Here is a 23,980-nt window from a genome sequence, read left to right on the forward strand (position 1 = left end):
ACGCGTATCGCTGTCCCCCACGGCAGGGATCCTGTGAAGACGTGCAGATCCCCTGCCACAGCTTGGCAGCCCTAGAATAGGCTCCTCCTCTCTGGAACAGGGTCGGTTTTCTCAGATCAATCTAGGAAGGGGAGGGGCCTGTCCCCTGGGAACATCCCAGTTGTCTCCAAGCCGTGCATCCCTTAACATCACATTAAGGAAAAGAAAAACACTTCTCCCCACCATAGTGAAACTCGATTTTTGTGGCAACCAACCTTGTAACCTTATGCCCCTCCAGCGGGTGTAGACCAAGTTTGAAACCCTCTGTCGCTCTCTCACCCAATTAACTCACAATGTTTTGTTTTAGCATCTCAGAGAAACTTCATAAATGTTCATCCAAAATAACCTCTGGAAGCTGCCCCCCAAAACTGGGTGAGTAGGACTGCCCCACTCCCGGACCACTGAGAAAGGAAGCATCACGGTAAGTGAATACAAATCTTCCATTCTCCGGTGGTCCTGGGAGTGGGGCAGTCCTTACTCTTGGGACATAAAACAGCAGTGTGCCCCAGGGTGGGAAATCCATCTTCTGGTTATAGAGTGTGCTGCAGCACACCTCAAAGAAAGGCCACCACAGCCAAGGTCAGCTTCTCTACTCTATAGCACTCTACTCTAAAGAGTGCACAGACTTCCAGTTGGCCACCGTACCTACCGTCTCCAAGGATGGGAAATGATCTGCAAGCTGCTGACATAGCAGCCCCCCACAGAGAATATGCTGCAACACCTTTGGGTGGATTCAGCCCCTCAGCCTTGCATACAACAATGATGCCACCCCTCAAACCACCTACTCAAGGTAAAAGGCAATACCAGTTGACCTAAGGAAAAAATCGTAAAGGAAACAAATAGGGTAAACTGAATATCCTACGGACATCAAGGCAATGCCATTCCCTTTCCTTGTCATACCTATGATTGGGACAAAGGAAGGTAAGACAATGATCTCTGACTTGTGAACAAAGGCTTGATCTGAGCGTAACGTCACCCTATCATTGTGGAAAACATGAAGTTCCCTGTCAACTGACAGGGTCCTCAATTCCAACAACCACCTAGTTGATATTATGCCTGCTAAAAACAAGATCTTGAATGTTAATTCCTTGAGACTCCATGGGTTCAAAGGTTTTCTACACAATGCTCTCAGGACCCTATGTAGGTTCCAAGTCAGAAACCTCTGTACTTGTGGCGGTTCTGACCATGTAGTAACCCCTTAGGAATCTCTTAACGTGTGGATGGCAATTTAAGGGACTTCCCTTCCTAGCCCCCATCACTGCCAATATGGCTGCCACCTGTCACTTTAATGTACTCACACTTAGCCCTCTATCCAAACCATCTTGGAGAAAGCTAAGACACCTCTAACTGATGCATTTAATGTTTCCAATCATGTTCTGAACATCAAGAGTGAAGAACCCGCCAGGTTGTGTTATACACCCTATTTGTGGAGCTCTTCATAGAAAACTAATACGGTGTCTGTCAACTCTGTCAGGGCAACTCAACTCTTCTAGCTGTTTCCGCTCGACCTCCAGGCTGTTAGGTTTAGGAGGGCTGTGCGAGGATGTTGTGCTGATCCTAGTGTCAGTAAGTCCTTTCCCAGTGGTCGACAATCTCTTCAGATCCTGGAATCAAGCTCTTTGTGGTCAGAAGGGTGCTATCAACACTGGTGAAACAATTAAGTCAGTTGGAACGTGTACAGTCATCCCTACGGTCAGTTGCAGTTCAGAACATCTGTTCCTGTTGCCCGCTGGTTTTCAACTCTGGATATGAAACGCAAAATTGATGATTCTGGTCTGTAATAAAGAAGTCCATTTCCATCATCCTGTACCTTTTGCAGACCTATTGAAAACCCAACTTGCAGAGCATCCATACAGGCTGGTCTAATCATATATACTCAGCCAGTCTGTCAATGCACTATCCTGGCCTGTCATATGGACCACCTCCAAAGACTGTAGCTGGATCTTCGCCCATCTGATGAGGTCGCTCGCTTCTGCGTATAAGGTCCGGAATCTGGTTCCTTATGCCTTTGTTATCATATTGTCTGTCTGGACTAGAACATGATGACCTGTTAGTATCTTGGAGAATTCCAAGAGCCCCAGCCTGGTGGCTCTGAATTCTAAAAATGTTATACTCAGTGAGGTCTCTTCCTGAGACCAAACCCCTTGTGTCATTGTCCCTTGAGAGTGGGTTTTCCATCCTGGCAGACTTGTGTCTGTGGTCATCACCATCCTCTTCAGATCTCAGATCAGAGATCCCCATTGGAAACAAAAGGGTTCCAGCCACCACTGCAGCTGATGCTGAAGTTGTTTTGGCAACTGTACCAGCTTGTACCCCTAACTGGCCACCACATCCTGGTAAGGTAAGGGAAAATGTCTGTAAAGGTCCAGCATGGAACCTTGATCATTGAAGCACTTCATGACTTGACACCACCATGCTCAGAAGCTTGGCCAGTATTTTTTTGACTGTCTATGGTTAGAAGTTGTATGTGGTATTGTCTCTTCCAAGTGTCTATCTGCACCCCCAGGTGTACCCATGATTGAGAGGCATTTAGAGTGCCCTTCTTCATGTTGACCACAAAGGCATGGTCCCTCAAAACAAAACAAAACAAAAAAATCACCACCATCTCTGATACTTCCCCACTGCTGGTTAGAAGGGGCCTTGACAAGGATGTCATCTAGAGATGGTGACAGCAACACTCCCTGAAGTCTCAGATGTGTTACAATGGCCACCATAAACTTGTTGAACCCTCTTGGGAATGACTTCAGTCAGAAAGGCAACACTGGTACCGACCTAAGTTGACCTAATGCCTTTGTTATCATATTGTCTGTCTGGACTACCCATAGCGTAGGAACCTGCAGTGAGCCTCTTGAATTTGGATGTGTAAATGGCTCTGGGCATGATATCCTTTTGAAGTCACAACAGGACTGACAAATTTTTGTTTGTTTGGGGTTTTTTGTGTGTGTGTGTGTTTTTTTAACATAGAACACATCTTTATCTTCAATAAGATATCTGTCGAGTCCCTCTTCGAAAAGGTTTATGCCCTTGAAGGGAACTGCTTTAGCTTGTGCTGCAGAGTCCCCATCCCAATTCTGAGCCACATGTTCCTTCTGGCTGCTACACTGCATGCCATGGCTTTAGCTAACTGCTGCAGGATGTCCAGTGAAGTATCTGCCATGATCACTGTTGCTAGGGCAATCTTCTTAAGTTCATCTTTAAGTTCTTTTGGGACTCCACTATCAGCTGAGGCTAGTCCTGATGCCCAAGAAGGTGCCGCCCTGGCAAACATTGAGCCTGCTGTTGACGTCCTGATGGAGCAGGCTGAGACTTTGAAGTCTTTGCATAAGGCTTGCTCAAATCCCCTATCGCTGGAGTCTTGGGCAGCCTATCTGCATCCATAGGTAGGAATGAGTTGGGGGTCAAGCTAGTCTCAGGTTTGTCCACCACTGGCACCTTGAGTCTCTTGGTAGCCTCTGGTATCAGGGAATAAAGCTTGGGGGGAAAACATCTAATGGTTAGTTTTGGAATGGTGTTCCCACTCTGCCTTCATCCTATTATAAAAGGCTGCAGGCAGTTAGAAGCTTGCCATTGCCTGCCTCAGCCTAGCAACAAGGAAACAATTCCCTCTTAATCCTCCCTGAATACCTCAGGGGTTTGCCCCAGTCTGCCACTCTGCCCTGCTTCACCTCCAGTCTAGGTTTTTTGGCCCTGTAAAGGCTTACCATGATTCTTGCTTAACTGCTGAGATCTGACAAGCGTGGTCTGTTCCACCGCATACCGGGTCCTCTGAGACTGGGGAGTTTGCTGGGTCTGCAGCACCACCCCGGTCTCCTTGCAGACAGCCACTTCTCCTGATGTGCGCTGGTTGGGGAGGCGACCTCCAGCCACAGGCTGGGCCCAGTGGGAGTCTGCGTACACAGGCTTAGCTGCTGGGGATCTCCCAGTGCCATCCGCTTCATTTGCGGTTTGCCGCCAACTGCGGCTCGAAATAATGAAAAGGGAGGGTCTCTCCCTTCTCCCTCTCTTCTTCTCATTCCTGGATCACTGCGCTTTACAGAGCACCTGTGAAACATCCTGCTCAAGATGCAGGGCCGGTAAGACTGGGATGTTCCCAGGGGACAGGCCCCTCCCCTTCCTGGATTGATCTGAGGAAACCGACTCTGTTCCAGAGAGGAGGAGCCTATTCCCAAGAGTAAGGACTGCCCCACTCCCAGGACCACTGGATAATGTGCAAGCTTCCTCAAAACTCCTCATGCCAAACACTGGATGCTATCATATCTAAACCAAGTCTATAATTATTACAAAGCATCAGGAGAAATAAGGGTTTTTCTTATCAAATTTTGAGCTGCCAATATTATAGAGCTGAACCCTCAAGTCTAAAAAATAAAACTTAACAAATTCACTTCTGAAGTGTGCAACTATGACTACTTTGAAGTAAAGCTCTTCATTTAATCAGCAGGTTAATGAGCAAATGGGCAAAACAGAGACTGTGCCTGAAAACTTTATACTCGAAATTATTTCCAAATCAATATTAATGCACAATGCAGGCACTTACATGAGATGCTTCTATATGTGATTAAGAGGAAAAAAGACATCTATAATACAGTATAGTTGTAGTCCACTGAGATGCAAGTCAGAAATATTTTTTTTACCCTTTGCAGTAATTTGAAATACTTTATGGAGTTAAGCCACTGTCAAGACTTTCTGTGGAGGTCCAGCTGTGGGTATCCTTAACTCCAGAGCTGAGACACATGGCTATCAGAGAACAGGGCCTTTTCTGTGGTTGGAATATACTTCTCCTACTCTACCAGGTCAGGCTTATTTATCAGGTGTTTACATTGCTTTCTTTAGATGTCAAATATAACCCACTTGTGATTGCTGTTTTCCGTTTATTGTTTAATCAGCCACTGGCATTTTTATTTTACCCTTTTTGTTTTGTATTACAGTGGATCATGTTAGAGCCACTTTGGAAGACTATATTTAGCAGAAAGGAAGGATAAATCTTTTATATATAAAAACCCTCAGCTTTGGTTTGGGCTCTAAATTATGGTTAATGCAAACTATGGTTTGGCATAATATCCAAGTTGAGCTACAATATTCAAGACCACAATGATGTTTGTCATGTATGTGCCAGGAAAGCAAATTACCACATTCAAAATGGGGGAAAAAATTAAACACAATATATATATATTTACCATTTATCCTATATTCCAGTCTAATTCCATTCAAAAGGGGTGTTCCTTCTACAACCTTAAAGGAAAAGAAATGTTCATTATTTTCCACTTAGAATTTTATTAAATTGTTTTCATATGTTGATACAGGAGTAGCACGGCATATTATAGGGAAACAGCCAATGCTGCTCCTCTGTATCTCCGAGAACCACACACAGCTTAAAAATCATGCTGGTCCTCTGTATCTCCGAGAACCACACACAGCCACTTAAGCTGAAAAACAAAAAAAACGTTAACCTTACAATTTAAATGTTTCCCAGTTAGGGAAGCAAAAAAACAACTGTAGGTGTGGTAACTATGGGCCTTTACAAACAAACACAAGCGTCATACTACAAGAGCATTAGAGTCAGTGCAGCACATCCTATTTTCATGTAATAGATATTGATCAACCAGGGGAGGTGAGCATTTCACATAGCCATATTCATTACAACAATGAAGAACACATCTGACAGAAGTATTGCATTTTCCCAGATACAGTGCAATATTGAACACATGAAATTGTCTTATACTGCCCTTGGCCCATCAAAGTCAATACTGTCTACTCAGACGGACAGCAGCTCTCCAGGGTCTCAGGCAGAGGCCTTTCATATCACCTACTACCAGATCTTTTAACTGGAGATACCGGGGACTGAACCGGGGACCTTCTACATGCCAAGGAGATGCTCTACCACTGAGCCACAGCCCCTCCCTTGTTCCCTTCTGCAACAGGACTGCAAGAAGACTTACAGATTTTGTGCAACAAAGAAAACTCAGACCCCCCTCCACTCCAAAAAAGCCCACTGCAAGATTATGGAGCAAGTAAACAAGAACAAAACATTTGCCATCAAAGCAGCGTTGCTATTTTTTCACTGATTTATATAGTCTGATTTTAATATGGACTCCCCCTAGACCACTGAAGATTGCAGGAGTCTAGGCATGAGAAAATATGAAGCAGCCTTTATGGAAATTAGATAATTTGTCCCTCTAGCTCAGTACCATCTACCTTGACTGGCAGCAAGTCTTATTCAGAGAAATAGTTTCTCTAAAACTGGCTACCCAATATTCTTAAACTGCAGGTGTCAAGGATTGAACCTAGGACCTTGTGCCATGCAACGTACATGCTCTATCAACTTGGTGTAGTGGTTAAGTGCGCAGACTCTAATCTGGGAGAACTGGGTTTGATTCCCCACTCCTCCACTTGCAGCTGCTGGATGACCTTGGGCAAGCCATAGTTCTGGCACAGCTGTTCTTGAAAAAAGAGCCGTTTCTGTCAGCGCTCTCTCAGCCCCACCTACCTCACAGGGTGTCTGTTGTGGGGAGGGGAAGGGAAAAGGGCCATTGGTAATTACCGTGAAGGGTCCTTCTCCGCTGAGATAAGGAGGACATCTTGATGGGTGGCTGACCACAGTGTTCTGCTTACCACAGTATCAACAATTTATACTGCAGTCATAACAGTGAACTATAGTTTACTAGCATGGTGAGAGAGCTAGCATGGTGTGATTAGACTGCTATACTAGGATCTGAGAGACCCATATTTGAGTCCTGATTCTGCCATGGAAGCTTGCTGGTTGACCTTGGGCTAGGCACACACACTCAGCCTAACCCACCTCACAAGGTTGTTGTGAGGATAAAATACAGGAAAGGAGAAAGATGTCAGTCACTTTGGGTTCCCACTGCAGAGAAAAGCAGGGTATAAATGAAGTAAATAAATAAAATTACCTTTCCTATGGGCAGTAAATAAAACAGGGCTTGGAGAAAAAACCACAGAAGAAAGACACCAAATACTCTTGTCTCCCATAAGCTATCAAAAGCTGGGAGGGGAGGAGGAAAATTCAGAACACGAGGGTCTTTCTGCTTGCACATTAACAACAAATAAAACACAGTTGCAGGCATGAGAAATATCATGAAGAAGGCACCTGCAAACAAACACAAAGAGTTGTAAGTTAAATTCAAAATAACGGAAGCATACTCCCAGAAAAGTGCTTCTCAAATGTTTTCCTTTCCTACAGGGTCAAAAGTAGAATTACCAGTCATGATTACTTAGCATTTGGTTCAGTCTTCTCTCCAAACAACAACAGCTTATAACCAATGCTCCCCTAAGCTGTGGAGTCTTGTGAGCTACTGGCATGAAAGTTGTGAGCGAGCAACTTAGCCACTGCATAAATTAGTTTGCTCTGGAACCATCCTTCTTGAGCCAAGACAATAACGTGTGAGCTGGAGGCTAAAAAACTGAGCTAGCTCACATTAACTCAGCTTAGAGGGAACACTGCTTATAGCTTATATTTAAAATAAAATAATTTTCACCATTCTGTAAAAGACAGTTTCAGTAGATAGAACTGAAAATTGTATATACAGTTGCAGAAACTGTCCTCCTCCTCCAAGCACTTGGTTAAAGGCCACAGTCCAGCCAAGGCTGCTAAACAGCTGCAGGAAGGGAAACTGGGCCACAAATCAAGTCACTTCCCTGGACACTGATACACAAGTATGTCAGCTGATGCCACAAAAGACTAAAGCCTGGCAAGAAAAGGTGACAAAACTCTTGGGGAAACCACTGCCCATACTGAGCAATTTGCTGAGCATGCTGAATTTTCTATTTTCACAAAGCCTGTAGGTCTTTGGTTGACTTCAACAGACATGGTGCACACCAACAGATGTATCCCTCCACTAAAGTACATGTGGAATGTGTACTTTTAACAGTTCTGTAAGAACACTGCCATGTAGATAGGGTTCTGAAGCACCTAGTAACTGTAAACAACGAATAACTTCCAAGTCTATAATATATTAAAACTATCATACCAATTCTCCCACCAAACTCTAGTTCTTTTGTCTTCATGCATAACCTTCCAACAGTTTTGGAGGTCTCAAAAATTCTCTCTTCTGTATACATCTTTTCCATTTTCTTCTCCTCCTTTCTTGGATGCAAGTGCACAATCTCTGAGTCAATTCTTTCATGCTAAACACAAATAATGGAGAAAAAGCCATTTGTAGTCTTGCAGCACCACCTGCTGAAATATTCCTGAGTTAATGCACTGTCTCCAAATCCCTGAATCCTTTGTTCCCATTTTTGGCAGTCTATATTACCCCTGATTTACATTTTATTACCTACAAGTTCCAGCCTCTTGTTCATGCACAACAAAAAAACTCAAAGGTTTTTAGGATTCCATACCTGTAAAATTTTGAGAGAGGAGTAATTCACTTCAGTGATATCTGGTTCCCCATTATAGCGGTTGGTATTGTTTTCATATAGTTTCTGGATTGAGGAGAAAAGAACTGAGTATTTCCACAGCATACTTTTTTTTAGGTCAAACAATTATTTCCTTCAGTTAATTTAAGCAATCATGTTTCTACAAAAGTAACAGACAATGAAATAATAAATATGCTAGAGCCTTTACTGAAGAGTATCTAAAGAAGTAATTAATTAACGACTGCAGCCAATGAAGCTGCCAGCAAAAGGCATGTGGATTTTTGCCAGGTTCCTCTCCCCCCCAGCAGTCCCTTCCAATCCTCAGAAAGTAAAGTTCCACAGACAGAAATAAGATAATGACGATATTTTCACCCCATTCTCCCTCTTCACTGCAACCTCTCGATTAATGGGGAGGTCTTCATCCCCATGGATCCTGTGGCAGTCAGGCAGTCCACGGCAAGATACAGGGTTTTAATCAGACCCCATGGATCCTGTGGCAGTCAGGCTATTGTCCACGGCAAGATACAGGGTTTTAATCAGCCTTGCAATAGAAAATCTGCACTGGCTCCCCATTTGTTTCCAGGCACAATTCAAAGTGCTGGTTCTTAACTGTAAGGCACTAAATGGCTTGTGACCAGGATACTTAAAAGGACTGTCCAACCTGTCTTCCTCACAAGCCCTGCTCTCTGTGCCCCTGTATAGAAATATTGCTTCTATATTCACATGCCTTCTCCTGTGATGTCTTTTGATAACATGCTGTTTCCTGTTGCAGGTGAGGCCACATGGCCTCAATAGCCATGCCATAAACCCACATTCTTCACACTTCCATGCTAGAAGCTAGACCTCATGGCTACACTCTCTGGCCCACTTGCAACCAGTCTCATACACAATGAAGTAGCTGGAGTTTGGGTCAGATGACTGCAGGCGGGGTCCCAAACTTATAGCCTATCCACATGCAGCTATGGCAACCAACAATTCGGCACACCCATGCCCACTCGCAATTGGCTGATGGTCACATCTAATTTGTGACTGGAATTGGGGTATAATTGTTTGATCCCTATGGGAGTGAGTTCTCTTGTCTTGCTCTTGCTTAGCTCTCCCATCCTCCTCTTGTCATTGTTTGTTGTATTGCACCTGAAATGCTGCCTCTTGAGAGACAAAGAGTTGCTTTGTGAACTGGAGCACAAGGTTCTGCAAAGATGGGATTTCCCTTCAAAATCCCTTGGACTATCCTGGACTGTGGATGTTCTGACTTGGTAACTATGAATCATTAATGTTTAGTTAAGGCAAACAGCCCTAGCCTTTGTTATTTTTGTAATCTCTGGTAGTCTATGCTAGCTCTGTACTGAATAAAGATCCTTCTTATTGCTAGTTTGTCTCTGGTGTTGTAACTGAATTCCAAGGCCAAGTCTTGTGCCTAAATGCTCACCATATACGCTACCATTGGAGAGTAAGAGTGTGCATCTCTAGATTGAGTTGCTAGTGTGTTCTGTCCCAGATGCCAACTAAGGGTTTGGAATCTCTCCCTTAGGAAAGGCAGGGACTATTGAAAAGAGATTCTGGTGGCATATTGTTCTGAAAACCAGAGAGGATATAGACCATCTCGTGGTTTGTTGTTTAATGTACTGAAAAGTACAGGATTCCCTCTCATCCCTGGACTGGGATGAGTGGGCTAATCCCTGTACAGCCCCCACCTTAATAGGTGAGGCACATGGCAACCAGAAACCTCTTTTTAAGTGGTAATAACTCGCCTGTGGAAGACCTGTCCCCTTGAGGCTTGTTTACCCAGGCTTTTAATTAAGAAGGTGATTTCTTTTATAGTCTGTTTTTAGCCTGAGCAACGTTTAGGACTTATTTTAAGCCGCTCAAGATTTTATGCTCTGGCTACGGTTTTAGGACTGGGCTTTAATAACTAATTTTTATAATATTTTATGCTTTTATTATGTTTTATTTTGTAAGTTGCTGTGAGCAGCCCAGAGATGTGGCATAAAATTTTTCCAGATAAATAAACAGAAATGTAAAGTTTCCAGAATTCTTGAAGCCATGGAAGAAAAAAGTTTTTCATAGCAAATATTTTAAATAATATGCAGTACTTATCAAAGCCTGACTATATTTCACTGCTTTATCAGTATAAAAAGTATCATTTATACCTGGGCTAGCACTTAAATTTGTACTATTTGGCATATTTATGAACTGTAAATGTATAAATGCCATGCCTTAACTTTCCACAAAGCTGCGAAATACCCAATACAAAACAGAGCTAAAAACTGCTGCACCCTACACTGTGTTAGCACATGAGGAAGAGTCCAGTAGTACCTTAAAGCTGCATCTGAAGAAGTGAACAGTGACTCACGAAACCTCATACCCTGCCACAATTTTTTTTAGTCTTTAAGGTGCTACTGGACTCTTGCTCTTTTCTACTACTAGTCAGACTAACTGCAGCTATCCATCATGATCTATGTTAGCACATTTACTTTGTTTCTCAAAATGTTCTCAATAATAATGTGCAGAATGATAATACTCTATTGAATAGCCCAGTGTTTTCAGTGTTCTTAGCATTTAACTCAATATCTAAATATGCTGGCAGCCCTGGTATGAGTATATGAGACAGTTTCTGTTCAAATAACACTGTTTTCTTTAGCACAACATTTATATTTTCTAATTTTTATTTTTTTCTTCCCTTGCAGTTGTGAAAAACAAATCAATAAATACTTCAAAAATGCTGTATATGTCTACCATATGCAAAAGAATTATCACATATATGCTGGGCCACAGTGTGTGGACCAAAAATCCACATAATGGGGCCAGGGATTTCTCTGCAAACCAAGGGAAAACCCCAGGTTTGTAGAAAAATATGAAATATGAAATTAAAAAATAAATGGGGGGGGGGCCTTGAAAAACCTCTAGAATCATAGAAGCAGCACCTGCTTCTTTAAGAAAAGCGTGTCACAAATCTTACAAGACTATATAGTGAGAACTTGGTGGGCATTTGGCTTCTAAACAACCTGCTACCAACATTGTCATGAATTTCAAGGTTCAGTTAATGTTAGCAAGGAGGGACAGAGACAGACTTCAAAAGGCAAAAGACAGCAAAGAAGTGAGATAAAACTGGAGAAGCAAAAAAATTGAAAAGTGACAGCTAGAAGTAGAAGAGGGGACGACAAAAGGGTGCATCGATGAGTGGGGGGGGCCTACTGGGGGAAGTCCAGTTAGTAGGTAAGAGGAATCAACTTTTCTTGGGTCTGAAGAGACTGCTGAGGGGCAGTGGAATGTCACAAAAATTCACAATGGCTGTTATCTTCTGCTGACATATCACTGGATCTAACTCAAGACACACGGCAAGAGAAGGGATTAAACTACAAATGCTTCAATAAAAATAAATACCAAAGGAATCAAATCAGGTTCCACAGTTGTATTCTTCTTAGCATTTCTGGGCTCTCTGCTTTGAGACGAAGAACGGCGTTTATGTTTTGCTGGCCGCCCAGGTGAGCGGGATCTAGAGCCAGATCTTGATCGGCTGCCACTGCGTCTTGATGGGGAACCTGAGGAAGAGCTGCTTTTCCTAAACCGAAATGAAGACAACGACTGGAAAAAAAATTAATTAAAGCCTATTACAATATTATAGTTAAAAAAAACCTTTTAGATAATTACTAATTTATGTATCCTTTCTGTTAAAAACCGCAAATTACCTTTTAACTATTTGAATTTTTCATAACCGGGTGTGTGTGATGCAGTGTGCACCTTACCGTGCAGGATCACAGGCAAGGATATACAAAGGAAGGAGAGTTGCTAGCCCTGGGTTGGGGAAATCCTATCATTTTGGGGGTGGAGCATGGGGAGGGATCTCAGCAGGGCATAATGCCATACAGTCCACCCTCCAAAGCAGCCATTTCCCCCAGAGGAACACATCTCAGTTATCTGGAGCTCAGTTGTAATTCCAGATCTCCTGCCCTCACCTGGAGGCTGGCAACCTTTATAGGATGTTATGTTGCCACCCATGACTGGAAATCAGGCTAAAGGACTGATGCAAAAGAAAACCTATCCCTTCTGGTTGTCATACTAAATTAAATTTTAAATATGCTTCCTTCTTGTGTTCTGAATAATTTTGCGCTACTTCCCAGTTTACAGCTAGCATCATCATCAGAAAGTTTTAACTGTCTGAGAATCTAAAAGCAAGACCGCACATAGGATTTGTGTAAGTGAAATATATAATCTTAATTCATGTCACTGGACAATAAACTTCAATTCTGATAGGACAGACGTGATGGTCAGCAATCCCCATGACTATGAAGAGGAAAGGATATCCCAAAGATATGATGTTTCAATAGTTTTAAATGATGGCTTAAGTAGGGTTGCCAGCTGTGGGTTGGGAAATACCTGGATATTTGGGGGGATGGAACCTGAGGAGGGCAGGGTTTGGTGGGGATGGACTTCAGTGGAGCATAATGCCAGAGTCCACCTTCCAAATTAGGGATTTCCTCCAGGTGAACTGATCTGTTGGGTTAGAGCAGAGAAAAGGAAGTACTTCTTCACCCAAAGAGTGATTAACACATGGAATTCACTGCCACAGGTGGTGGCAGCTACAAGCATGGTCGGTTTCAAGAGGGAACTAGATAAACATGGAGCAGAGGTCCATCAGTGGCTATTAGCCACAACGTATAGATAGGAACAGTCTGGGGCAAGTGATGCACTGTATTCTTGGTGCTTGGGGGAGGGGGGCAACAGTGGGAGGGCTTCTAGTGTCCTGGCCCTACTGGTGGACCTCCTGATGGCACCTGGTATTTTTGGCCACTGTGTGACAGAGTGTTGGACTGGATGGGCCACTGGCCGGATCCAGCATTGTCTTTTCTTATGTCCTTATGGCAGTGTTGTTTTCGTTTATTTAATTAATTAATTTGTACCCCACCCTCCCAGCCAAAGCAGGCTCAGGGTGGCTAACAAGGCCATTTGGCTACATAAAACAACATAAAACCATCTAACATAATACAGTTAAAAACAATTAAAACAGATTAAAGTTGGTACACTGAGGCAGCAGAAATGGTGCTGCTTTCTCCTTCCTTTCACAGGTTCCAACTCTGTCAGGGAGGGAAGGCAGACATGCATTGGAGACTGGGAGGAAAGTTTCCATCTTCACCTTTTAGTCCCCAGCACTGCCCCTGCAAAGGAGAGAAGCTGGGCAAGCAGTGGTAGCTGGGAGAAGAGGTGCTGCTGCTGCTGCTGCTTTCTCCTTCTTTCTATTTTCTGACATCAGGAGGGAGAAAAAGTTGGTGGGCAGTAGTGCTGCTTCCCCCACCCCCGCTACCCTGGCCCATGTCAAGGAGATGCACTGCAGTGAGAGGGAGGTGGCAGTTCTCTCACATATGCATAGGACTGCAACTCTGGGGAACTGGATTTGAAAGGGTGTTTTAGGTTTGTTCAGCTTGCTTCTTCTTTTTTTGGTCCTTTAACGCAGAGGTGAAAATATTACAAGATGCTTGTTGCTCCTACTAGTATTTGAATTTAACCTTTTATCTAAGGGTTTTTTGGTTTTCTTTTTGTATGAGCTAATACAGTGTTTGCATTAATAGTGTACTGCAGATTCAATATCTTACTTAATTACTTCCCAAATTCTACTTGGGAGAACACGTTCAATACTACCTCTGCTCTATATACAGAACTAGGAGTAATGCCCGTTGTGGGAAGAAATACAACAAGATCTAGAAGGAAGCTCCAGATGAGTGTCCCGACTGTGGCTGGTGGGGCGGCAAAGGGAAGCGGAAAATGGAGGGAGGCAAGCCATGTTTCTTTCCTTCTGCTTAGCTATAAGGCAGGGCTGTCTCAAGTCATTTTATGTGGCTGCCGCAAGTGGGTAGAATGGGAGGACAGCCTCATGGTAACAGATATGGTTTTCTCCACCTCTGACTTATTTTTTGAGGGGGAGGGGGGTGTTATGCAATGGCAGCTAAAGTAGAAAAGCACCTCCTCCTGTGCCATGTTTTCTGGGTTCCAAGGGTCTGGAAAGTAGTTCCATAGCTGATTACATGGTTGCCAACTCTCGGTTGGGAAATACCTGTAGATTTGAGGGGTAGAGCCTGGGGAGGCAGGATTTGGGGTGGGGAGGGACCTCAGTAGGGTATAATGCCATAGAATCCACTACCCAAAGCAGCCATTGTCTTCAGGAGAACTGATCTTGATCATCTGGACATCAGTTTAAATAGGTGGACATCTCCAGGTGCTGCCTGGAGGTTGGCTTATATTAATTTCTCTCCCAACTATTGCTCAGGCATGAAACTATCTTAAACTGACCCAGGGATTCAATGTACCAGGTATTCAATGTATTATTTCAGCCAGATATAGATGTATTTCTTTGGCTACCTGGAATGGCCAAGCCACAAAAATCCCAAAAGTATTCAGGAATTTTTGGGACCACCAGACAGTCAAATTTAAAGGGCAGTTAAAGAGACTGTAGGCCCTTTAAACAACTTCCAGGTGAACGTGCCCTTAGAAGAATGTGTTTAAAAGGACTGTGAGCTCTCTAAACACCTTCAGAGTTCACTCACGGCTTGAAGAAGGCATTTTAAGGGACCATGATCCCTTTAAACATTTTTCTTTTCCCTCCACTGAAACCAATGGAGAATGGGGGCACCTTCTTTGGGGGCCCAGAGAATTGGACCCCTGCTCCGATATTTTAAAAACATGAGGTGTTTGGTTTTTTTAGGAGAGGCACCAGCAGCTGTGCTGCAAATGTGGTGCCTCTGCCTCAAAAAACAGCCCCCCGGGGGCCCAGATACCCCTGAATCGATTCCCCATTATACCCTATGGGGACCATTGACTATATTGGTCCCCATAAGGTATAATGCAGCTGAAAAAAATTTGAGATTTCCAAAAAACCCTGAATCCAAATAATATACCAATATTGGGATTTGAGAATATCGAAAAATCCCAGTATTTTCAGGTTCAATGTATCCAAACCCCAAAAATACCATTTTTTTTTGCACACCCAGGTACCAGAAATTTATCTTAAAACAGAAATCAGTAGTTTTTTTAACTTTAACTGCAGACTTTAGAATAGTTGTACTATTAATACAGAAATAGGCTGATTCCAATTATCTATAGGCAGAACTTCCCCTCCCTTCCCAAACCAGCTTAAAAAGCACTGCCCTTGAGGTTCAGAGTTTCAAGCACAGTGCTTGACATGATGTGTGGGTATGCTGTGAGTGTAAGGACCGGCAAATATCAGCCCTCATAATCTGCAGGAATTACCTTTTCATTGCAGGACCAAACTCAATGTTTTGAATGCCCATGTCTAAATACACTGAATTATTCATACTGAAAACCAAACTAATGCTAAAGAAGCATGAGCCAGCAAATAAATTCAAAAAGTCAGTTATCATGGCTGTTGCATCAAGGCAACATTAGAAGCCATCACCCTATCCTAGTACTGCAAGAACATAAAACAACGTTTACAACTGAACTACCAACCAAAACCTTCAAGAGTATGCCAAATAAAGTTTCTAATGTAATCAATACTCTTTCGGAACCGCTTACCCTCATGTCATTTTCTTTCAGTTGAAGCTCAGTTCCATCTTTGTATTTTACTGTGTAAAGATGAGTACGGTCATCATAGTTAGCTACTTGTACTTCATAAAAAAGAACACTTCCTGGCCATCGGCCCATCACAATTTCTTCATCGGCGAACTTCCTCGCTGGCATTTTTCACACAATGCTAACAAAAAGAAAGGGGGGAGTTACTAACTTAAATTGTAAAAATCAAATGTAACCAAGTCTAAAAATGTGAAAGTGCTGGGGGGGGGGATAAGTAAAGATAGCACAGCATGGCTCTCATCCTTGAAGTTTTCATTCTTCGATTATTCCAATAAAAATGAAGTTTAAGTAAAATAGAAAAAACCTCTTTAGTATTTTCTCTTCCAGTATGTAATGAAATTTTAATACAAAATGTTAAAATACTGCTTTAACTCTTCTTTACTCCCCTGATATGCTTCCTAATTACTGCGTACTAGTAACGATCTGTTAGCCAACATTACGGTAGGTATGTACAACTCTCAGGTCTGGACTCTTCTATCTTTTACAGCATATTAATAAGCCTGTTTTTTATTTGGAATATATTTGTTGATTTGGAATATTTGTTGATTTGGAATCAACAAACAAGATTAACATGAGAAGCTTTTTTTCAGCCCATGCAAACTTTCAGGCTTATGAAGTATGTGTAAATAAAAATGAAATTTCAGACTCAAAAGCTATTCTTCATTCACCAACTGTTTCCAATTAGTGAGAAAAAAATACTGAGATGGTGTTATTTCAAAGGCTATGTCATTGCACAAAAATGGCTGCAATGGTGAGAACACCTTTGCAGCAATCCTTGGGGCATGCTACGATTATTTGTTTCCTTCAGTTATAGCTTGCCTTTCTTGCTGAGTCTCAAGACAGATTACAAAACATTCTCCATTTTCCAGCCTCCTCAGGGCTCTGAAGCTGCTGAAGCAATCCCACCAGGCATGCTCTCAAAAGCCTAAACAATGGCTGAAAAGAAGGCACTGCCCCACCTCTTCCCAGGCATCCTGGGGTCTCTGAGAATTCTCACCAGGCCCACTATCATAGCCCTGAAGATGGCTGGAAAGGGAAGACTGCTCACAAGCATACCAAGCAGTTCAATTCTTTGTGTTAAGTTATAACTAATGTACTTTATGTTCTTCAAGTAACAAAGTAAATTTAAAGGTGGTTTTAAAAATAAGCACAGCATATCTCTTCCCATTCCATTAAATTTTTTTCCTAGAAAGACTGTTTTTATCCCGTTTCAAAATTTCTGTCAATTTTACTTCTCTAACCAAGTGTCTTGCTGCCTGCAGGCTATATGAAACGGATGTGTAAGTACTGTGTCAGATTATGTAATCACCAATAAGACTTAAAGCATGGCAAGGCAACTCATAGGCCACTGATACAAACATCTGACTTTAATAGTAACCATAGCGCCAGAGCAGCTACACAGGCACTGAAAAAAACAGAATTTTCCCTTCTGTGCAAATGTAACAGTTCAGCTGGCATACACATGGGAATATAAAGAAACTGTAACAGCACAATGAAACAGCCGCTGTGCATACACAGGGCATGCCATAGACTACAAAAGTTTAACTCTTAAAAGCAATAAATAGAGTCCAAGTAATACACTTACAGTGCCATTCTAAAAACATTTTCCTGGGAGTAAGCCCAATGAATAGATGAGTAGGATTCTGAATAGACCTGCTTAGAATTGTTTTCTTACACAGTGAAGCCAACAGTGTTTTAAGCATGCTTAACTGAGTACATTCTACTTTGTTGAACTGATGCCAGAGTCTGCTTTGCACCTGAACGGGGTCAAAAAAGTTGATTGCAATATTGTGCTAAATTCCAAGAACACATGAAATCACAATGCCACGCAGGGGAGAAAAAGCCAGGGATAATATGGTTACCTTCCTGTGTTCCCTACCAAGGCAAAAAGCAGCCGTTTAGTTGGCACATCTGGTTGGTAACACAGCACAGTGGAGAATTAACCCTCCCCAGCACTTCAAGACCAACATGTCAGGAGTTCAATCATTAAACTCCAATATCGCACATGAAACTCCACTATCACACAAAGTTTAATACAATTAGGGGTTGAAGTAACATGTTCAGTATTACAATTAAAACTAATAGGAAGATACTTAATTGGAACTAACAGGACAATAGTTAATATGAAGGCATTGTTAACAAGTGATATTTTGAACTCCCTAATATGAAAAAGGGTTCACCAACATGGTGCCTGCCAGTACTTCCAGTGGCACCAGCCAAGCTTTTCAGAAAATGGGCAGGGCCATTGTAAGGCAGGGCTTCTTACTGCTTGTCTTCATTCAAATGAAAGGGTTTTCTAGACATTCAATTGCAGCCACTGGAGAATCAGAGGACCAACAAGCACTCAGGCTTCTGGTTCCATTCCCCCCGTAAGGCTTTTTTAATTCCCTTTATTCATTTATGTGATTCTTTCACAAAACAAGGAAGGAGGTATTGGGCTTGGCACCACAAATCTGCACCAGGCATTTGGGGTTGACACCACCCACTCTCAAAATTCCAAACGAGCCAGCAGGCTCAAAAAGGTTGGGGACCTCAGCAATAAGAACTTCTTCAAATGATCAACACACATAATTATTTGCAAAGATACTATAAAATACAGTGCCAGATTCAAGACAATAACATATAATCTACAACAGTACGACTCCTCAATTGCTCTGTTTGGTGAGTGACAGCCAGTTTGGTGTAGTGGTTAAGAGTTGGGAGACTGTAATCTTGAGAACCGGGTCTGATTCACCACTCCTCCACATAAAGCCACCTGGGTGACCTTGCGTCAGTCACAGCTCTCTCAGTCCCACTTACCTCACACGGTATCTGTTGTGGGGAGAGGCAGGGAAGGTGATGCTGGTCCAAGACTCCTTTGGGTAGTGAAGGGCAGGATATAAAACCAACTCATCTTGTGGGATTTAAATTAGTATCTAACTTGTCAATTTAAGCTAATATTTATCACAAATTTGCGGCAAAAATTAAAAACAAAATAAAGTCTCCAACACAGTAAAGGCTCGCTATTTTACGGCGACACCATGTTTTTATCAAATACATTAAAATGCTGGTATCTAGGCTGCTACAAGTCTCAAATCTAACTGTTCTACTGCAGATCAACATGACTACCCTCTGACACTATCAAAATGTAAACTCAGATGTTCCTGATAAAATAGGCTCTGAAGAGTTTATGCTCCCATAAATTTGTTAAGTTGTATTCAGACAATCCACAATCTGTGAGGTGAATGAGCTTCAAATCTTCATTCATTATCTCTTCTCCTCTATCCCTTTATGCACTTTGCCAAGATTAGAGACTCCTAGTTTAGGACAGCTTCACTCTTAACTCAGTTTGTAATGTTTCAATTTGGCTGCCTTACCTGACTGGGGTTTATACTGTTCTTAGTGCCTGGCACTTTAAACTGAAGCTTGAATCCTGGTTTAGAACCCTAGTTATCGGTAAAGAAACAAACTCTATCTGTTACAGCATACAAATTTGGACATCACATCAACATGGGGTTAGGCTGAACACATCGTAAATCAGAAATCTTCAATTGTTGTGAGAAAAGGAGGGAGTAAGTTGCAAGTGCCTGAGGCTGTGGTGCTGGATGGCCCTAAGATATGGTAATTTAAAAAAAACACTTAAACATAAGGATGTTAGTTTTATTTTCAGTTGACAAGACAGGCCTCTCCCCCCCCCCCATGTCAAATGTATAGTGCAAAAGCTTGGAATTCAGTGTGATGTGGCCATCTGATTGCTGGAGTAGAGCCCGGGAGACCCAAGCTCAAATCCTTACGCAGCCAGGAAGCGCAAGCCAGGAAGCGCAAGCCAGTTAGTTTCCCTCTGCTTAAACTTCCTCGCAGAGCTGTGGTGAGACGAGCGGCAGGATAAAAATGCGTCTGATGGGTATTTCAAGCCAATGCTGACAAGCTATCGAAAGACGGCATTTTATTTGATTCCCCTGGCAGAGCGACGAGGGTCGGGAAAACACCACTTAAAGGACAGTGCGAAGCTGCGGTCCTATATGTATTTAGCTAGGATAATATTTTACCGAAGACGACTTCTACTTCTTCTAAATATGCAAGGCTCCTCGCTGTAGGCGTATTTACTCGGAAAAAAGGACAGCAGGAGTCGCGGCCTCACGTGCCTCCCAATCAACTCCCTAAATTGGTCGTCGCGCTCCTTCCACCTGCCCCACGAGACGTCAACAAAGAAAGGAGGCTGCTGCGGCCGGCTCCTCCGGAGAGGCAGGATCGCTCCCCTCCCCTCCCCAAAAGAGCGGAGGACCAGTCGCCTTTGCAGGCTCTCCGGCGCCCCCACCCGGCTATCGAGAGGAACGAGCCCGAAGGTTAGTGGAGAGAGTCGGTTTGGCCGCCTCGGAGATGACTCGCAGGCGAAAAGTAGAGACGAGCAGAAGGGCCTCTCAAAATGGGGGCTGGCAAACGACCGAAGGAGGAGCGACCGCGGCAAGCCTGCCAGGGCCTCACGCGGCGGAGAAGGCGGCGTCCGCCCAGTGGTCCTCCCTCCCGGGAAAAGCGCCGAAGGGGTGTGTGCCCCAGCCTGCTAACAACGCGCCCTCACCTTGCTGTGGCCGCTGCCAGCCCCGCGTGGCCGGGCACCAACCGTCTCCGCTATGCAATTAGAAGTTCGTCTGGGCAGGCGGGCGAACTAGATAGCTCGATAACAACGGAAGCCAACCGCTTCAAGCGACGGTTACGGGCCGGAGGACGAGCGCCGTTTCAAGCCACGCCCCCAGTGTCCCGGGGAGGCGCGAAAGGCAAGGCGCCAAGCGCCACCATTGGACAATCCGCCGCGTTTGAATCGTTCCCGGCGCCAGTTTATTGGCTGCGAGTTGGTCGCGCGTTTCTCCTTTTCGCAGCCTAGTATCAGCCTCCCAGAGTTCCGCTCCAAGTTCTGCCTTCCTTTTTAGCCGACGATATGAAATGACATGAAATCATAGACCTTCTCTGTGCCAAACTTTTCTTTCTCTGTGGCTTAATACTGACAGCTTCGCGCGCTGCGGAGCTAAGTAAATGGAAGCAGAGTTTAGCTTGCTTCTTTGTAGAGTAGCGTAACTTAATTTAAATAATTGCGAAGCGGAAACAGACTGTTCTTCGGAATTAATACCAGTGAGGCAATGTGTAAATATGCTGCAGGAAAAAAAAGTACCTCAAAGACTAACAGTAAATCTTTAAGGAGTCTCTTTTTCTCTTCAGAATTAAGATTCTGTCTCACAAGAATACAGGAACTCAATAAGGAAGAATTGATCTCTGTAATCTGGAGATGCGCTGTAATTCCGGGGGATCCCCGGGTCCTGGAGGCTGGCATCCCTAACTCGGAAGCCACGAAGGAAGTCCAGGTTGCTACGAAGAGGCAGACAATGGCAAATGAAATGTCTCTTGCCTAGAAAACCTCTAAATGTCTCTTGCCTTAAATTGGCGGTGACTTGACAGCAAAAAAACAGCAAAACAGTATGGATATGTGGATATACAGCAATTCCCTCACTCCTTGTCAGCATATGTGCACAAAACAAATAGTTAATAGTGACTTCCTGAGCTAGAGCTGGGATTTTTAAAGGTGCCTCCCTCACACACCAAAACTTGAACAGTGGTTATAAATGAATGTCACTGTAAGCATATGCCATGGTATTTCTTCTTAGAAAAAATACTGTCTACATAGATATGGGGAATAACTTCCACAGAAGAGGACTTCCAGTGCCTCTCAGTTAAAAATTGAATACATTCTTGAAGTGTATGCATTTTTTAGAAGAACGCATACCCATTTGCTAAAGCAGTCAGCAAAAAAAAACCCCTTTAAATTTTCATCTTCAGCACGTGCATGTAATAATTTCCCTGTACAGTGTAACTTTGTTATAATGTTATATCTATGTTCTATATTATGGCTTGTTGAAAATCTGCCTTCTTGTGCATTATGCTCAGGTTACTAGCTATACTTTTGGTACTTTTGCTATTAATTGGTTAAGAGACATGTCCCATAAGTAAATGTATATATTTCAATAAGGGGGTGGAGAGAAAAATAGTTGCCAGGGTTTTTTGTTTTTGTTTTAGATTGTTGAAGAGTCTGAATGTTTTCTTAAGACTCAACATTTTCAAACATCTGAACTGGCATTTTTAAGAAAATTATTACACTGACAACCATAAAACATTTAGCCTTCAATTTTTGCATTTCCCAGTCTACATTTTTTAAAAAGATTGTGTCAACATTCTTTACAAATAAAGATAAGTGGTTTTCTCCACCTTTTAATTCTTTATTAGTGTTTTTGACACAATTTAAAAGCACTTTCTGGTAACCGAATATAAACTACTGATTTTAGAAAACTTGAAGCTGTATCCAGACAAGACGACTTGTTCCATTTTAGCGACTGGCTGCAGTATCTAAGCCCCTATATTCTGGACAGTGATATGACTAACTTTGTAGCCAGGGGATACCCTTCCCACAAGTGGGAAATATGTTCTGATCAGGGATTTTTTTAAAATTGAAGCCTAAGAGACCAAACAAACAACTGAATGAATTGTCTCAAGTTGCATATATGCATATAGTAAAACACTCTCTAATTCCTTCTGCTAGAGAGCCTGCCAGTCTAGTATAACATTAGTTGGACTAGCAGGCAATTCTCAAGGCATATTGGACAGGATGAAAGAATGTATCTATTATAAAGTGCAGGAAACAGTTTGTTTTTTTAAAAAAGTCTTGAAGGTGTTTGCTGCAGATAGGGAGCAGAAGGCAAAATGGGAGAAATCAGCAAAAGAGAATGAAGAGGATGTATAAATTTCATAAGCATCCTATTGGTCCATGTGTCACTAATGTGACCTTGCTAACAGTCATACATATTGTAGGCAACTATTGAATTTTCCAAAACTTGGCAATTTTACTACTAGTGACTTCTGCGCAATAGGAATGCTCTCTAGATGACATCATCTAGGTAATAATAATTTAATAATTATTATTATTGTATGGCAGTGTGTGTAGTATAGCCAGGAGATCCTAAGATTGTCTGGCAGCCAGAAGTTCTAGATTTTTAAGTGTTTTGCACCACTAGGTGGCGAGCTAGACTTGTTTTTAAGGCAAGAGATGTTTCAGAGGTGGTTTGCTATTGCCTGCCTCTGCATCATGCCCCTGGTATTCCTGGTATTCCCCCATTCAAATACTAGCCAGGGCCGACCCTGCTTAGCTTCTGAGAACTGACAAGATCAGGCTAGCCTGAGCTAGCCAAGTAATCTGGGTGACTGTCAATCACTGATCTGCAGTCTTCCTGTTATAGCTATATCTGAAAGAGCCCAACACGCTGATGAGGACTGTAAAGATGCTGTGGGGAAAGCAGTAGTAGGGATTTGATTTCAGTTCACTGAACTCTTATTACTGTACCATTGGTTTTATTTCACTGCTCAGCAATTTTTTTAAAGTACATTTAATCTTTTACTGCTGGTGACTGCAATTTTAGTAATCCTTTAGGTTGCTGTTAGCTCTTCTTCTTAATTACTGTTGTAATGTACATACATACATACATTCTGGTATGTAGTTTTATTTCATGGTATTATAAACCGCCTTGTGATTTATAATAGACAGCTAGGGCAGAAATTGTCTAAATAAATAAATAAATAAATAAAATTACCAACATGAACCTCTGAGTCCAGGTTTGACAAAGTTGGCTTTATGCAGTTTGAAATCTGGGTGACTGTCAGTCACTGATCTGCAGTCTTCCTATTATAGCTATATCTGAAAGAGCCCAACACACTGATGAGGACTGGAAAGATGCTGTGGGGGAAGCAGTAGTAGGGATTTAACTTTGATTTCAGTTCACTTAACTCTTATTACTGTACCATTGGTTTTATTTCACTGCTCATCAATTTTTTAAAAGCAGATTTAATCTTTTACTGCTGGTGACTGCAATTTTAGTAATCCTTTAGGTTGCTGTTGGCTCTTCTTCTTAATTACTGTTGTAATGTACATACATACATACATTCTGGTATGTAGTTTTATTTCATG

At 42.6% G+C, this 23,980-nt stretch overlaps 1 protein-coding gene across 2 annotated transcripts in view; it reads right to left on the reverse strand.

The window, feature by feature from the left end:
- Positions 1-20,679, reverse strand: part of LBR (lamin B receptor) — a 30,662-nt gene extending 9,983 nt beyond the window's left edge. Inside the window, exons 1-7 of one of the 2 annotated variants that reach the window (XM_015406465.1) lie at positions 20,555-20,679; positions 15,940-16,117; positions 11,797-11,997; positions 8,395-8,478; positions 8,025-8,181; positions 6,948-7,144; positions 5,214-5,268 (exon numbers count right to left, since the gene is read on the reverse strand). In XM_015406465.1, coding sequence (XP_015261951.1) covers positions 5,214-5,268; positions 6,948-7,144; positions 8,025-8,181; positions 8,395-8,478; positions 11,797-11,997; positions 15,940-16,104 — 859 coding nt within the window. In that variant the 5' untranslated portion in view covers positions 16,105-16,117; positions 20,555-20,679. Of the gene's footprint in view, positions 1-5,213; positions 5,269-6,947; positions 7,145-8,024; positions 8,182-8,394; positions 8,479-11,796; positions 11,998-15,939; positions 16,118-20,024; positions 20,095-20,554 lie in introns of those variants that run through there. The other variant, XM_015406466.1, reaches the window with a different exon arrangement.
- Positions 20,680-23,980: the final 3,301 nt, after the last annotated feature.

Source organism: Gekko japonicus, unplaced genomic scaffold, assembly GCF_001447785.1.
Source record: "Gekko japonicus isolate JY-2015 unplaced genomic scaffold, Gekko_japonicus_V1.1 scaffold3830, whole genome shotgun sequence".
Lineage (NCBI taxonomy): Eukaryota > Metazoa > Chordata > Lepidosauria > Squamata > Gekkonidae > Gekko > Gekko japonicus.